Source organism: Carassius carassius, chromosome 24 (assembly GCF_963082965.1).
Source record: "Carassius carassius chromosome 24, fCarCar2.1, whole genome shotgun sequence".
In the NCBI taxonomy this organism is placed as follows: domain Eukaryota; kingdom Metazoa; phylum Chordata; class Actinopteri; order Cypriniformes; family Cyprinidae; genus Carassius; species Carassius carassius.
This window is the reverse complement of record NC_081778.1, coordinates 21,388,590-21,404,744: the sequence shown is the minus strand read 5'-3', so window position 1 is coordinate 21,404,744 and position 16,155 is coordinate 21,388,590. Positions and strand designations below refer to the sequence as shown.

Here is a 16,155-nt window from a genome sequence, read left to right as displayed (position 1 = left end):
TCTTAGATTGTGCCCTGGAAGATTCGTGCCAACATGTGGCTATTTTCAGGGATAAAGAGAAAACTTTCTGTGAACTGTATAGCACAAGTGTGGATAATGTTGAATGCAGGACCTCTGAGCAAGTATGACCACAATTTTAATTGGAGAAAAAATACATTAAGGATATTTAAGTGTTATAATTTAGCATTGGGTCTTTTTTTTGGTCTAGTGAAAAGTGTTATGATTATTGCTAAAAAGAGTCTTGTGGTTTGTTTGGCATTGCAGAGCAAAGGGTTTTTGGGAAATGATGGTGCGGAAATGTTCCAAACTCTCAACTGTATTCTGAAAATAAAAGGAGATGAACCTGGTCTGATTGTGCTGAGAAAGAAAGGTAAGATTATCAGATAAATCATTAAATCCCAAATGTTCTCGGTTTGGTTAGTTATTGTGAGTCACCTGGACCCCTTATTGGTTACACATAGCAATAAGTGATGCATACAATATCATGAGAGTTTGAGTTTGTCTGAATAGAGAATTAACTTTTCTAAAAGGGAAAGAGCATATTACAATAAAATATTATCAAGATACATAATTGAACTGCAGTCCCAAAGATTCATTTGTGGTCTGTAAGTAATGATTTTAGCAAAGTGGTTTAGTCATCGGTGGACACAAGAATAAAGAAAATTGTAATAAAAACATTCCTGAAACTTGTTCTTTTATGAGATAAATATTTTTCCATGTGAGATAAATGACTTGATATTTTGAGACTTCTTCAGGAACAGAGCTCCCAGTGTCTGGTTATTTTTGGCGGCCCAAGAGCATTTAGATGCACTTGCGTTTCTTGCCCATGATTTAAATAACATCTCTTCTTCTTCCTTTCTCTTTTACTCTCCACCCTTCATCTTCTGATGAAAGGTCATGAATTCAGCACAGCAGGCCCGAAGAGTTTTGAGAGACTGAGTTTCCGTAAGACCGGTTCTGGAGTGTATCGGACACTTGTGTTTGATGCGCATGGAACTACTCTGGCTGACGTCCATCGCTTCTGCGTCAACTCTTGCAGTCGTGAGAACTGCTGTGATGGATTCATCCTTAACCAGAATGTCCTCGATGGAGGTAAGAGTCACTTTCACTCATTACAAGCAGATGTAGCTCCTTTCCACTGCTCTAAAACTAAATTCCTACAATACAAAATAAGTCGTGTCATGCTTATTCAAACTGGTGAGGGCACGTGCCGACACATTTCTTTGACTATACCTTTACTATGTCTATTGACAATCTTTTTAGCTGTATGTATCACATCTGTGTTTAATGTTGTTAAATGGTTTGTGTCGTGTTGTGCAGGCTCTATCATGTGTGGGCTCCTGAGCGCTCCTTCAGTGCTGCAGTGCAGTGAGGCAGACTGGGATGCGAGGGGCGTGGCCTCCTCCAGCCGCATCTGTGGTGCTGGTGTCCAATACAGCAAACAACTGAAACGTTTCACTTTCAACTTTGGTGGACAGAACTTCACCATCAGTATGAATCTTTGTATACGTACACACTCCAGATTTCATAACAGCAATTTTAAACTGTGCACAAATGTGTTTAAATGTTGTCTAAAACTTGCACAACTTGGTTCAGCTGTTATTTGACCTTTATCAAATGTTTAGTTTCCAGTGGTTGCTCTGTATTGCTTCATTCTGGTGTTTTTTTCTCCCCCTCTTGGTACCCATGTTATAAACTCAAACATTTAGAGATTTTACTAAATATTTACTAGATATTACTGTCTGACTGATTTTGAAATTAAATTGTATGTCTCATATATGATGGGGGTTGTAATAGAAATTAACATTTCTTGTAGCTGATGCAGCCTTACCGGCATCCAGCAAAAATAAAACTGGCTACCAGGAAACTCTCTTTAGCTTCCAACGTATCTACCTTTGGAAAGGTTTGGACATATTCTGCATGCCCCTTATAAACCATTTTAAAAGCCTGTCTTAAACAAAAGCATATATTTTAAGGAATTATGATCTAGCTTTTATTCTTGTATAGTCTAATGGTAATTATTTACATCTTCAGAGTCTGATATGAACACGCGTCCAAAAACTCCGTCTGCTTGCATTGGATCAGCTGTTTTAGAAGATTCCAAAATTACACTTTCTGGTATGAATGAATGAAATGAAGCCAAACTAGTTTCATAAATATATATGTACTTATTAAAGCATTTTTTGTGCTTACAACTAAATTGCACTTTTTTAAATTAAATTGTAAAATATATATTTAAATGTTATTTTTTTTCTTTCTAAATGGATCTTCTGTCCATTTAGACTCAATAAAGGAGACATTTGGTCTTCTGGAGGACGGTGATGTACAAGTCGACCCAGAGAGGGAACTTCCCAGTCAGCTTTACTGGATCTTTAAACACCAATACACTTTCCAGGAGGCACAGCTGTGGTGCCTGAAACGTAAGATGCAATAGCCTCATGAGAAGCTATATGCTTACACTTAAATACAGTACTTACTAGATGTCTGTGCAGTGCAAGAATGTTTCACATTCTGATCTGTGAATATGGGATTTGGGTTTCAGGCTGCGGAGAAGAACAACTCTGTCATGTATCCGACATTCGTGATGAAGGCCCTCTGTATTTTGCATGTGCATTGTATCCTGACACGCGTGTATGTGGGGCGTATGACAAACCTCTCAGGCAGGCGTGCAGTTTAGTGATGACACGGAGTCTTCAGACTGCATACCAGAAGAATGGTGAGTCATTTATACACAAAAAGGCCATGCTTTCAATACAATTAAGTGATGATTTAATTTATGATACAAAAGTATGGTTATTTGAATTATTTACTTCCATATGCATCTGAAATAATGAAAACACAATAACTCAAAAGTTATTTTGTTGTCATACCCCATTCCTCAAATAATCACATATACTGTACACTATATATTATACTATATTGGCAAAAGCAGATTCATGACTGTGGTCTATGGTAAAGTCTGATGTCTTAAAATTTCACAGCTGCTAAATGCTTCTGCTGCTGACAAAAGTGTCAATCTTATCTGTTGACATCTCCGAAATTGTTTCATGACCCCTTAAGTGTGAAATCTAATGGAAATCCCACCAGCCAAAATTCAGAGTGTTCTCACACTCACTCATTTAAAATTCACATGAAGTTACACACCATGGTATCACATTTTGTAGCAATTTAGTGATTTTCTATTAGTATTTATGCGATCCATGCTACTAAAGTTCAGCTTTTTTCACTTTTAGCAGATATAATGATCTAGAATTTACAATAAAACTGAACTCAAGTGATTTCAAGGGGACTGTAAATGTCCGCTGCTCTAGCCATGGTGTGTGATCTTCACCATTATTTACTTACTATGTAAATATACTTTTCTTCTTTTTATTTTAAATTTGAATTTAATTTCGAAAATTCAATACCATTCATCTGCATTTCTACATCTGCTCCATTCAACATTCTCCACTGTTTCATATTTAGATTGTTCCTGTAGGTGTCAGAATTAGATTTCCCTGAAAGAAAAGCACATGGGAGAAACTGTCTGTATAATTGTGGGTCATTGTTAGCCTTAAAATTAGAAATGGAAAAGTGGTGTTATATAAGATTCTGAAAAATGAGTGAGTGATCCAATCAGTGATGTGGCTATTCTGCATGTCTGAACAGCACTAGTATTTAAATTGTGAGCAATCACATGTCGTTTATTTAAGCAGAAGGCAGAGTTTATCTCAGTATGTGTTTGGAGAGATGCTTACATGGAAATAATAATTGAAAAAAAACATTAATTACATTTTTAAATTTAATTCTTAATTTAAAGTGTATACTAAACTTTGCTGGATTATATAACCATTTAAAAAGTGGGGTTTATGAGTTGTTGTTTTTTTTCATATTTTTGATAAAAATCTCTCATGCTCACCAAGAATGCATTTATTTGATCAAAAATGCAGTACAACTGTGAAATATTATAACAATTTATGTTTTATCAGCCATTATTTCTTCACTGTCACATTATCATTATTACCAGTATTGAGCTTTTTAATATGTGGATACTATTATTAATTTTTAATGATAGTCCTATCATGTGTTCCTGGAACAATAAAGGCAGTGATTTTCAGTCAAAACAGGGGATCACAGTGGATTGAATGTTTCATGGCCTACAAAGTAATTCAAAACAAAAAGGTGTGATCATAAGCTCTTAACATGTGGTCCATCTGCTGTAGATGTTTAAGGGTGGAAAATAATGCTACCTTGGTGGAAATCTACCGCATGGGTTCCAGCGTTTCATCTTGACTTGTACTGAGGGAATCAAAGAACCTGTCATAATTAGCGAACAGTTTTTTTTTTTTTGTAGTTTTTTTTGCCCAAAAGCACACTTGGAAGTTTGTATTTGTATAAATGTTCCACTGTTTGGAACTTTAAGTCAAAAAAAGCACTCTTTTTACCAACCTATTGCGCCAAAGAGCTTTTGATCAAGTTCTGACATCACTTTCTTTTCCTCGTGCAGTTTCTCTTTTAGGAAGTGTGAAGAGTTTCTACGGTCGTGTTCCTTTTAAGAAGATGGTGTCCTACTCCGTACGCAGTCGAGTCAGTCTGTCCAGTAAATCTATTACAGAAGGGTGAGTGGAAAACCAACAAATTTGTTTCCATCTCAGTTTATTTGTTTCCTTCATGCATAATGCTGTTTTAATTTTTTCGAGCAGGTTTTTTGAGTGTGAGAGGCGATGTGATGAAGATCCATGCTGCCGTGGCATAGGATATGTCCAAGATTCAGGTGTACCTAGTACGAAAGAACCTTTTCACTCAGACGAGTCTCCAAATACACAACTCATCTTGCTCATTCACTCAAAGCATATGTGATGTCTAATCTGTGGAATGAAACCACTCACAGTTGGTCTCTGTTTTGCTTTTGTACAGGATCAGATGTGTTGTGTCTAACTCTGAATAGTCTGGGTATCCAGATGTGTGGTGAGAATGACGATACTAACTGGAGGATTCAGGACTGCTCTCCATCCAAAGTGCAGACTGAAGTCTATCCCTTCGGCTGGTATGAAAAGCCAGGTATATCTGAAATCCATGTGCCTTTTTGAACTCAGTAATGTATTTCAATAAATTGAGAATTCCCATTATGTGACTTTTTGAAGTAAATGACTTTCAACATCAGCTTTGTATATCTCTGTAGTAAACCAATGGATAAAGAATCCCAGTGTGTGTCCACCATTTAGTCTCCGCTCTCCCTCAAAGAACGGTAAGAGTCTCTTAAATGAATAATACCTTACTGTTTTCTAACAAATGTATTATTTTGTATTACTAGATGATAATTTAATTCAGTCATTTATGTAATTTTCACACATCATTCTTGATTTCATTGCTTCTTTGCAAGCAGCTGATTTGAAGAACTGGAAGCAATTGGATGCCAGCTCTGTCAAGGTGGATTCATCTGTTTCAGCTTTTGACATTGTCCACATAAGCAGAGATATAGCAGACGATCTGGATAAAGTCAGAGACTGGTGTCTATCTGGTAATGTTTCTCACTTTGTTGGGTTTTTTGTTTTTTTACTCCCAACTTTTACAGGAAGCTGATGTGTTCGATCCATACATTACATGCTGAACACAGAGCAATTTGATGTAGCAACATGCGGTTTACTTTTGCTCTGAATAAATATTACATTTCTTATGCTCACCAAGGCTGCATTTGTTTGATCAAAAATACAGTAAAAATAGTAATATTTTGAGATATTGTCACAATTTAAAATATCAGTTCTATTTTAATGTGTTTTAAAATGTGATTTATTCCCATGTTGGCAAGGCTGAAATAATATACAATCCATTCATAATTTATTTTAATTACATTTTAATTGAATTAGTAATAATAATCAAAATAACATGATATTTGTGTTTTTTGCAATTTACAGTACAGATAGTATGTGGTTATCCTTGTCTTATAACTTTCTGCTCTTCTGTAGCCTGTGAGGAAAGTGAGTCCTGTTCAGCTGTGTCTGTTGATAGCAGAGAGTCAGCCATGAGATGTGTGATGTATCCAGACACACACACCTGCCTTTCTACAACCAGTGGCCAGCGCTGCTTCCTAGTCACCAAAGAGCCTGCTCGGGCTGTTTACGTCAGGACAGGTGGCACCACAAAACAAAACATCCTTCAGTTTATTCAGAGTGTCTGATCTCTTTCACCCCAACAACACAGATGTTCAAACATTTCTTTATAGGTTTACGACCAGAGTTGACTTCTGTTTCCATTCCTGATCACGGGACACTTCTCGGAGAGAGCGAGGTGAAACCCATAACTGGCTCAGATAGCAAGCGTGTAACCTATTTCCTGGGTGTCCCTTACGCTCGTCCACCAGTCGGAGAGCTCCGTTTCAGCCGTCCACTGCCAGCTGACTGGACCGGTACCTGGAATGCCACATTTTCCCGGTGGGCAACTTTGTTTGCAGAATGTGAATTAACATACATTCATACCATAAAGTTGACTGGCTGGCTTACTGCAGAATTAATAAAGTCACTTTTTTCAGGAATGTGATCTGGTTTGTTTTATCATAACTGTTTTAGATCCAGCTGTCTTCAACCTGGTGATCCCGCTGACTCCACCTCCAGTGAAGACTGTCTGTACCTCAATGTGTTTGTTGCTAGTAGTGTGGTAAGACCCACATGAGCTCAAAACATGCATAGATACATATTTACATGTACACTACTGTTCAGAAGTTTGCAGTCGGTAAGATACATTTTTTTTTACTGGCCGCAGATTTTTGAACAATATAATAAATACACTAATTTAATGTAATGTTACAACTTTCTTTATTATGTTCTTTTTTCTCAGTTCTCATTCTCATGGGCTTTTGCGTATGTTTAATACTGCTTTCATAAACCACTGTATCTGCTGACTGTGGTGTAAATGCTGTTATTGGTATTCATAGTAGACTTTTTCTGTTTTGTCACAGGGAAAGAACGCTCCGGTTCTGGTGTTCTTCCACAACGCTGGATCGGGTTTCTTAGATGGGTCTTACCTCGCTGCTGTTGGCAACATAATTGTAGTGACAGCCAGTTTCAGGGTGGCCGCTTTCGGTTTCCTCAGTGCAGGTTCCCAAAAACACACAAACACATATAAACATGAAAGTGTTCATATATGCAACTGGATAATATATCATTACTCTAACCAGCCCCACAAATGTTTTCTATTTTAAATATATTTAATGTAATGGCAAAGCTAAACTTTCTGTAGCCACTACTCGAGTCTTCAGAGTCACACGATCCTTCAGAAATCTTTCTCATACGCTGATTTGGTGCTGAAGGAAGAATTCTTATTATCAGTTGAAAGCAGTTGAGCTGCTTAATGTTTTTGTGGAAACCGTGAAACATAGTTTTCTGGATTCTGTGATGAAAAGAAAGTTCAAAGTTCACCTTTAAACAGTTTAATGCATCCTTGCTTAATAAAATAAAAAAATTAAAAAAAATACAGTTGGTTTCAGGACCAGTTCTCACTATTAACTAGTTGCATATTACTAGCATACTGGCTGTTTATTAGTACTTACACAGCAGGTATTGATGCCTTATTCTACATGACCATATTTTTTAGTCACTTAATCCTACTTCATACCTAAACTTAACAACTACCATACTAACTTTTAATAAGCAGCAAATTAGGAGTTTATTGAGGCAAAAGTTGTAGTTAATAGGTTCCCAAAATAAAGTGTGACAAACATCTCACTTTCCCCAAACTTTTGAGTGAAAGAATACATCCATTGTATGATAAACATCTTTTTTCCTGGGTTCTGGGTCTATAAAGACTGAAAAACCTTGGTGTAGAGCAACAATATAGTATAGAATCTAAAAAATAACACAGTCCTCACCATTATGAGCCCCGAATTCAGTCATCTTTAGTTTTATGTGTTTATTTTCATGCAATAAAAAGGTGAATGCCTTCCTGAACACTTTATGCTGAAACATTTTTTATTATATATCCTAGACTAGAATTAAACTGTGTCCTGGAAGCCCCGTTGGGTTAGAACGAAATGACGTTTTGCAAAGTGAATAATTTATTCCATACAATGGAATTCCAAAAAAAAAAAAAAAAAAATGGATATGGTTATGGAATATAGTTATGTAATGTTCAAGTGAGAAGTTCCATTCCCCACAGTAGTTGTAAAAATATTCAGATTCTTTTCCCCTACTTAAGTATGAAAAGGAGGCCTTTGAGTGGCCACAGTGAACAACACACAACACAACACACAGTGAAAGCTGTGCAGAAGTGTGACTGGCTTCCTTACATTTCTTGAACTGTTTGTGACAATGGTATTTCCCAGCCAAACCTCTGTGGAGCTGTGAATACTTTATTAAACATATATATATATTATTGTTGATGTCTTGATTTTTCAGTCATTTATTTCAAATCTTCTTGCATCATAGTTTTCAGAATCAGAATGAGCTTTATTGCCATTTAATATATGTGTGGAAAGCACATTTGGATATGCCTGATAGTGAATTGAAGTCTGTTGACTCTGTGTAGATTCCAGTGCTCTGCCGGGGAATTATGGGTTGCAGGACCAGGCAGCTGCTCTGGGATGGGTTCAGAAGAACATTGCTCTTTTTGGAGGAGACCCCACTGAAGTCACTGTAGGGGCAGAGAGAAATGGTGCCGACATTGCGAGTCTTCATCTTACCTCACCGTCAGCTTCATCACTTTTCCGCCGAGCTTTGCTAATGGTAAGAACAGAACTCTTAAGTCCCACTGCTGGTGACATTACACAACTGTTTTATGTCACATGTCTGAAGTCACATTTGCAGAAAGAGCAACGTTCTCCAGTCTAAAAATAATGATACAAGGTTGCACAAGCGTCTTAAAACATTCAGACTCAAAGTTTCGTAAGCCTAAGTTTATATAAACACGTGCTTTGCTTGAGGAACTGTTTTAAATGTTCAGATGATTCTCTGACCAAAAGTCTTTCTATTTCCAGGCAACACACAATGCCTTTATATAACCTTCGATCAGCTTTTGAGCTCCTGGAATGAATCAGCTGTGATCTATCAAAGCACCTCCTCATAGTTGTCTTCCACAGTAGCCAAACTGTCAAGCTGGTGGTTTTGTGTCATGTAGACAGACCTCCACCTCTTCTTCATGCTAAATTTCTTTTTCTCTGGCTTCTCTTGCTGTCCCAGCAAAGACAGGTAGGAAGAGACACTGTTCTGAACCCCATAGCTGACCCCTGAAGGGCTTGTGCTCTGTTGGACGAGCTCCGAGCTGAGCGAAGAAAAGTGCATTAGTATTATAGATGTTGTCTGAATATACTTTTTAAAAAATGCTTCCATGTTCATATGATAGTTCAGACACTTCCATGTTCATAGTTCAGACACTTATCAAATAAATTAATTTCCGTTTTAGTGGAGAAAAAAAGCAAAATTGTTAAATATACACTACCACTACCAAAACTTTTATTCAGTAAAAAAAAAAAATCGTGTTCATTTGAACTTTTGATTCATAAACTCATCATCAGTAAATGTTAATCATTTTCACAATATAACAGTTTCTGCTGTTTGTTTGGTCCATAAATGCAGCTTTGGTGAACATAGATGGCTACTTTCAAAAACATTAAAATATTACTGACCCCTATACATTTGAGCGGTAGTGTAGGGAACAAAATTTGAGTGGCTGTTATTGATCGTATTACCTGTCCACTGCTCTCCAGTCAAAAGATTTTCTCTCCTTAGGTGTTTTTGTGATCTTACTCAGGGGTGTTTCACAGGCGGTCAAGCATGGGCCAGTTAGAACACAGCACAGTCCATCTGCTATATCTGAACCAGAGCAAGAGGGAAAAATCTGCATCAAGCAGATAAAACTGGCTGTTTTTTGGTTTTCCAGAGTAGTGGTTTTTTTTTTATTTTTTTTTTTATTTTTATTATTTAGTAGTAATAGTGATTTTTTTATTTACCAGAGTAGTGGTTGACCAGATCTTCCAGACATTGAAATGTGAGACGTGGAGAGATGAAGTACCAGTTGTTTGGCATTCGAACTATTCGATAATGCTTAATTTTTCTGTGGCGCACAGATAAGGTGTACATACCTACAAAAATGCAAGCAACATGATTGTAACATCAGCCATATTACTGGATAAGCCAACATATTATTTAGAAGACCCTTAAATTGGTCTATTTATAAAACTCTGTCTGTCAGACAGTTTTACGTGAGCGGTTGTCATCCAGAATAAGCTGAAATATGGACCAGAACTGAAGCTCTGGCTGTTTGGCAATAGTCTAAAGTATAATGTTCCTTTTTAAATGTGTATTCTGACCTTTTGTGCTCTCTCTGATCAGAAATGACCCCACTCGGTTTCCTGGGAGTTGCAGCAGTTCCTCAGCTTTTGGTCTGGTCACAGTTTCAAACAGCCAGCTGAGACCGGCAAGAATGTTTCCATTAACACTTAGAGAGCATTAAACAACTAGTGGAATCTAAATGACAAGTAGCTAGTTTAGTTGGCGAGTCAGAACCTACCCATGGTAGACTTTTGTGGCATGACAGTGTGGTATATAGTTCACTTCCTTAGTGTTGACCGAGTAGACCTTCCACCAGTACCCTTCCCTGAAAGAAAGGGAGACTTAATGCATGTGTAAAAATGCATGTGGACAGTTATGCTTCTCGTTTGTACTTTTAAAGTTTGTATTGATCAAAAACCAACATATTTCCATTTCGTGAAAAGCAGTTTTCTGTATAGGTTAAACAGCAGAACATGGCTTCAAGGTTTCGAGGCCGGTTGTGCATTCACACATTACGCCCAGCAACTGTCAGTGTTAATGATGGTAAATATAGTTTAATAACATACTAACACTTCAATCATACAAACTCTCTCTCTATTGAAAACTAATGACTGCTGAGAATTAAGCTTACAATCACATGAATCAATTAAATTTTTAAATAGATTAAAATAAATATAAAGGTATTTTAAATTGTAATAATATTTCACAATATTGCTGTTTTTTACAGTGTTTTTGAAGGAAGGAGGAAAGAAAAAACTTATTTGTTGTAGCATATCTTGAGTAATAATCTTGTGAGCCATAACAGCATACCACCGGCGGCGCCAGGGGGGGTCTTGGGGGGTCTCAAGACCCTGCAAAAAAACGCTTTGACCCCCCATCCTCTTTCTGATTAAAAAAATATATATCCGGGATAAAGATTAAAAAATGTTTCTCTTCAAACTACGCAGAACAATAATAAAAAACAATTATTTCTAAATTTATTCGTACTCTGAACCGAGAACCGTTTCTGTCAGACGCATCCGATTCGAGAACCGAGGAGCTGGTGATACTGCGCATGCGTGATTCAGTGTGAAGCAGACTGACTCACACAGCGTCTGAACCGAACTGATTCTTTTGATGATTGATTCTGAACTGATTCTGTCCTAATGTTATTAGTGCGGGTAAACCGAAGGCTTGAATGAAGGGCAGTCGCCGCCAATGACATTACAACGAGCGCAAAAGAACCGGTGAACCGTTTTTCTTCAACTGGTTTATTTGATCGAATTGTCCGAAAGAACCGGTTCACTTGAGCACCTGCTCCTTTGCCCTTTTGTCAAAGCAAAGTTTCCTCTAATTTTTTTTGTAATAACATACCCTTTTGTGAATGCCTGCCCACGCCCAATCATAATATTATTACAATTTATTAATAATAATTTAGCCGTAAATAAAATGACCAACATGATGACCTTTCACCTGACGACGACGACCTCATCCGCATTTTTTAATTGTTAGAGGATATTTTCAACACCGTGGCAGCTGGTAAGTGGTGTTTCATTTCTCAGCAAAGTGATTTTGATGTTTATTTACTTATTATTATTATTATTATTATTTTACAAGAACGATGTGATGTGAGAACATGCAGATATATGGTTTATATTGCTGTGTGTAGCCTGTAGTGTAGAAGTAACACTAGCGTGCTGTTTGAGGGAGAAAAGTTTCACAGGCATCGAGGGGTCTGGTCTTTTTTGTTATTTGACTAAACTTTTATTATATTACAGTACTTATTTATTTTTTAATACGTTGAGTGCCTTAAAAATAATCATCACAACACTGGTAAGGCTTATTCAGATTTTCTCATTCTCTGAATTATCATTATAAAAATAAAAACAATTCAGAAACGAATTAAAATATAATTATATTTTAAATGTGACGCAAAATTTTTTTTTCTACAATAGCAACAGTGTTTACAACAGCAAGACCACTTTAGCCTGTAAACTCAATAATATCTCTCTGGAAATAAATGTAAAAATATCAATGTCAATAAAAAATGCATAATATACATATACATCAAAGTGCAGTGTGAAGGATATGAATAACAAATGTAGCTTGTCATTTGTTTACATTGCAAAGGTGTTCAATATTAGACAACTACAACAGTAATAATAATATTAATCACTATATTCCAGTGTATCAGTTTTTTAATGTTTTGTATAAATATTTAAGGTGGACTTCTTGATTAGGTGCAAGAGTAGTTGTGATGGTTAAAATAATAGATTAATGCTGAAAAAGTAAATTGAGCCTTTTTCCTAGATGGACAGAGAGTGGAAAGTAATAGATCAAATGAGGAGATGGAGATAGAGGAAGAAAAAGAGGGAAATGTAGAGGCACAAGTGACAGAAAGAGAGCAGGGAACAGCAAGCCAGGAGACAGAGGCTGGTGAGAGAGGAAAATGTAGAGGCACAAGTGTTTTCTATAGTTTTTACTATAACCGTTGTTCTTAATTATTCTGTAGAACAGAGAAGAAAAAGCCATCAGGTTGGGACAATTTAAGACATTTCAGTTTCTAATCCCGGAGCTATTATTATTTTAAACTTAAAATTGTCTTCTCTATTGTTTCTTTTTCAAAACTGCATCAAAGCATTTGCTGCCTTATCAATACATAATCATCCATATCTATACGAGAATCAGCAAGGAATGCATCACAATATATTGCTGTATTGATATTTTGAACAGCGCCATTTAAAGCCTTGTTCCATGTGCCCCTTTTATACTTTGAGCACCTGTCCCTCCAAAGGTCTCTGCACGGCCCTGCTCAGAGGGACTGTCAGCCACGTTAAAAAAGTTAACCGCTTAAGTCATTTGTGGATTAATGCGTATTGGAGACGCGAACCATTTCAAGCAATTCAGTTCGATTTGGTGAACTGGTTCAAGAAGATCCGGTTACATCGAATGATTCATTCGTGAACTGGATATCACTACACTTCAGTGTTTTGAAATCTCACACAACAGACACGGAAGAGAAGACAATGCTGAATAAAGTCATCGTTTTTGCTATTTTTGGACCAAAATGTATTTTCGATGCAGTAATATGCAGTTATTAGCCTTGCCCATTGTATTTTTTGTTGGTTTTCATGAGACCCCCCTTGAAATGACCAGGACCCCCCATTGCCCCCCCAATCAAAATTGTCTGGAGCCGCCACTGCAGCATACTGTGTTAAAAACTCTTTTAGAAATATGTGATGATAATACTTACTCAGACACTATTTTCAGCCAATCTCCCATTCGATATATTGGCTCGCAGATATCAGGAGGAGGGTAGTTATCCAACACTACTGCTGTGTCATTCTCGTCCACTAAAACAGAAAATATATATATATGTTCATAATGTTTATGTATGTTAGTTGTTTTTTTGTCAAAGATAACTTAGCTCTTTGATTCTTGCTACTGAAACAAACCTGTATATTTGCGCAATTGTGTTAGGAAGTCATTTAGTATTAATTATTACTATTTAAGTTGCAATGCCAGGAAGTACTTCGAATATATTCCTTAAGCCTTTGAGCTAGCATTTTAACTTGATCATTTAATTCAAGAATGATGACTAAACAGAAAAACAAACTTCCTTGTTTGTTACTATTCAGTCATGGGTGTTACAAGCTAATTTTGTGCGCTTGTGTCAAATTTTAGAGATTTCACATTTGTTTTTAGGTCGTACACGAAATTCATTTTTTTTTGTTTTTGCCAGAATGGAGAAGTTCAGCTTAGTCTATTGAATATTATTTCATTTCAAGGACAAACCACAGCTAACACTGCACATTATGTCTACACGGAGAACCGACATATGCTTAAGTATTAAAACAGTTTGAGTCTCTTCACACACCAGAACATCTGTAAATGATTCAAACAATGTGGCATCAGCCTACAATAACTCGGAACATCACTTGAAACCAGTCACTTGATCAGAGCTCAGCATTTTCGTACCTCTTGGTGGAAGGTCTTCATTAGTACTAGCTTGTTTGAAATCCTCCAGGGTTCTTTGGCCTGCCAGAGTGGCTCCCATTGTCGGTCTATTCCTACAAATTTACCTCATCCAATCAGCCATTAGATGTCTTTCCAAACCAAGACGATATCCCTTTCTTATAGATTATGTTATTGTTCTGTTGTACAACTTCACACTGATGAGAGTATAAGGGCATGGCCTGAGTAAACAGGGAAGCTGTGTGTCTCACCACACTTTCCACTTCACAATAAGCAAAAATAGGAAGTGCTGAAATGAAACTGCTTTATAATCGCATGCAAATTAATTCAGGAATGCTCTATATATGGAAGAAATGCACAGCTTCTGGTAAATAGGTGTATAAATAGCTGTGGTATGCAAAGAAAACCACTCATGGTTTCGTGATTTTATGTTTTGAAATGTTTTTCAAGCCAGAATAGATTCATATAAAATGTGTTTGTCTCATTGACATTTGAGTCTGACAGCTCTAAATTCTCTCTCAATTCTCAAACTGAGTAACAAATGTCTTGAAAGTAAAAAAAAACAAAACAAAAAAAATAAATAAATAAATGAGGTCTAGATGAAAATACCTCATCATGGTTGATGACTAAAGATCCGGATCCCTTTTTAGTGGTCATATGCAGTGTTTAACAATGCTGTTGTCTGCTTCTAGGGTGGATCGGGGTTTTCTCCAGCTGTTGTAACAAGTACATCTAAAGCCCAGGCACAAACTGCATCTCTGGCTAGAGAACTTGGCTGCTCGGCCTCTGATATTTCACAGCTGCTGACCTGCCTGAGGAGTAAACCAGCTCAGAGCATCAATGCTGCCCAGACCAAGGTACAAGGGGTTACATTTGAGAAGAAAATGCACATAACTGTCAAATCTGTCGATCATTATTTTTTGTTGCGCAACATTCTTTGGGTGTTCTTCCTGTGTAGTTGTTAGCAGTGAGTGGTCCCCTGCAGGCCTGGTCACCAGTGGTTGATGGAACTGTAGTTCGGGAAAAGCCTTCTGTAGCCCTTCTGTCCGGAAACTTCCACAAAGCTGAATTACTTCTAGGGACATCATTTGAAGATGGCCTCATCAGCAGAGCCAAGAACATCAAGGTCAGGACAAAAATATATCAGACTGAGAAATGAGCGAGAGCAAAGCACCTAAAAGATAGTGTGAGAATTAAAGCTGGGTGTGGTTAGAGAACAACTACTTACATTCTCTTATTGGTGCTTTTGTGTTTCTTTTATATGAAAAGAATTTCGAGCAGCTTCAGGGAAGGGCTGACAGCAAGTCAGCATTTTACGCAGCCCTGTCGAACTCTCTGGGAGGAAATGATGCTAATGCTTTCGTGAAGGAGGCCGCGACCTGGTTCTACTCTTTGCAACACTCCCCCACACCCTCAGGATACAATGTGTTCTCTCGTGCACTGGAAAATGCTACGAGGTAAGAGGTGGAAGGTCATACAGAACAAAAGGACATTTTTTGTTTTCATTACAAGAATGTTGGATGGAAAGCATATACCTCCCAGATAGCAAAGTTGCACTACCAAGCAAAACGGGCTAAGATTTATTCATTTGTTTATTGAAAGAAATTAACATTTTTATTCAGCAATGATGCATTCTTTTGAAGTTACAATTAAAACATTCTTGCAAGATATATAAAAAAAGAAAAGAAAAGGGTATTCTTTAGAACTTTTCTATTCATCAAAGAATTGTGGAAAACAAAAACATTTGCACAAAACGTATTATCGAAGAATAATATTATATATTAATATTAGAAGAAATGTATTATCAATCACTAGATCAGCATATTAGAATACATCACTGAAGACTTGAGTAATGGCTGCTAAACATTAAGCTTTGCCATTACAGGAATAAATTACATTTAAAAAAGAACAGTTACTTTGAATTGTAATAATATATCACAAGATAATGGTTTTACTGTAT

General features: G+C 36.9%; 2 protein-coding genes across 2 annotated transcripts in view; one reads left to right on the top strand and one right to left on the bottom strand.

Annotated features, from left to right (window-relative positions):
- tg (thyroglobulin) overlaps nt 1-16,155 on the top strand; it is a 31,862-nt gene that overhangs the window by 12,758 nt on the left and 2,949 nt on the right. Inside the window, exons 24-44 of the mRNA XM_059508634.1 lie at nt 7-122; nt 265-370; nt 895-1,092; nt 1,321-1,491; nt 1,817-1,903; nt 2,035-2,118; nt 2,283-2,420; nt 2,543-2,716; nt 4,487-4,598; nt 4,683-4,762; nt 4,897-5,040; nt 5,162-5,227; nt 5,366-5,500; nt 5,946-6,110; nt 6,203-6,410; nt 6,546-6,633; nt 6,935-7,073; nt 8,500-8,696; nt 14,888-15,052; nt 15,154-15,321; nt 15,465-15,652. Coding sequence (XP_059364617.1) covers nt 7-122; nt 265-370; nt 895-1,092; nt 1,321-1,491; nt 1,817-1,903; nt 2,035-2,118; nt 2,283-2,420; nt 2,543-2,716; nt 4,487-4,598; nt 4,683-4,762; nt 4,897-5,040; nt 5,162-5,227; nt 5,366-5,500; nt 5,946-6,110; nt 6,203-6,410; nt 6,546-6,633; nt 6,935-7,073; nt 8,500-8,696; nt 14,888-15,052; nt 15,154-15,321; nt 15,465-15,652 — 2,929 coding nt within the window. The remainder of the gene's footprint in view (nt 1-6; nt 123-264; nt 371-894; nt 1,093-1,320; nt 1,492-1,816; nt 1,904-2,034; nt 2,119-2,282; nt 2,421-2,542; nt 2,717-4,486; nt 4,599-4,682; nt 4,763-4,896; nt 5,041-5,161; nt 5,228-5,365; nt 5,501-5,945; nt 6,111-6,202; nt 6,411-6,545; nt 6,634-6,934; nt 7,074-8,499; nt 8,697-14,887; nt 15,053-15,153; nt 15,322-15,464; nt 15,653-16,155) is intronic.
- Nucleotides 8,358-14,504, bottom strand: LOC132103155 (src-like-adapter). The gene is made up of 7 exons (XM_059508016.1): nt 14,199-14,504; nt 13,474-13,573; nt 10,480-10,566; nt 10,280-10,377; nt 9,920-10,051; nt 9,659-9,782; nt 8,358-9,231 (listed from the first exon to the last, which is right to left on the bottom strand). Exons 1-7 carry the CDS (start codon nt 14,275-14,277, stop codon nt 9,018-9,020), a joined length of 834 nt encoding a protein of 277 aa, XP_059363999.1. The 5' UTR covers nt 14,278-14,504; the 3' UTR covers nt 8,358-9,017.

Bases quoted from the DNA above. Each gene is read 5' to 3' on its own strand.
- LOC132103155 (XM_059508016.1), bottom strand. From the start codon at position 14,277: ATGGGAGCCACTCTGGCAGGCCAAAGAACCCTGGAGGATTTCAAACAA. The intron at 10,378-10,479 runs GTAGGTTCTGAC...TGCCGGTCTCAG, and splicing joins GCCACAAAAGTCTACCATGG to CTGGCTGTTTGAAACTGTGA. The intron at 9,232-9,658 runs GTAATACGATCA...TTCTTCGCTCAG, and splicing joins GACTGGAGAGCAGTGGACAG to CTCGGAGCTCGTCCAACAGA.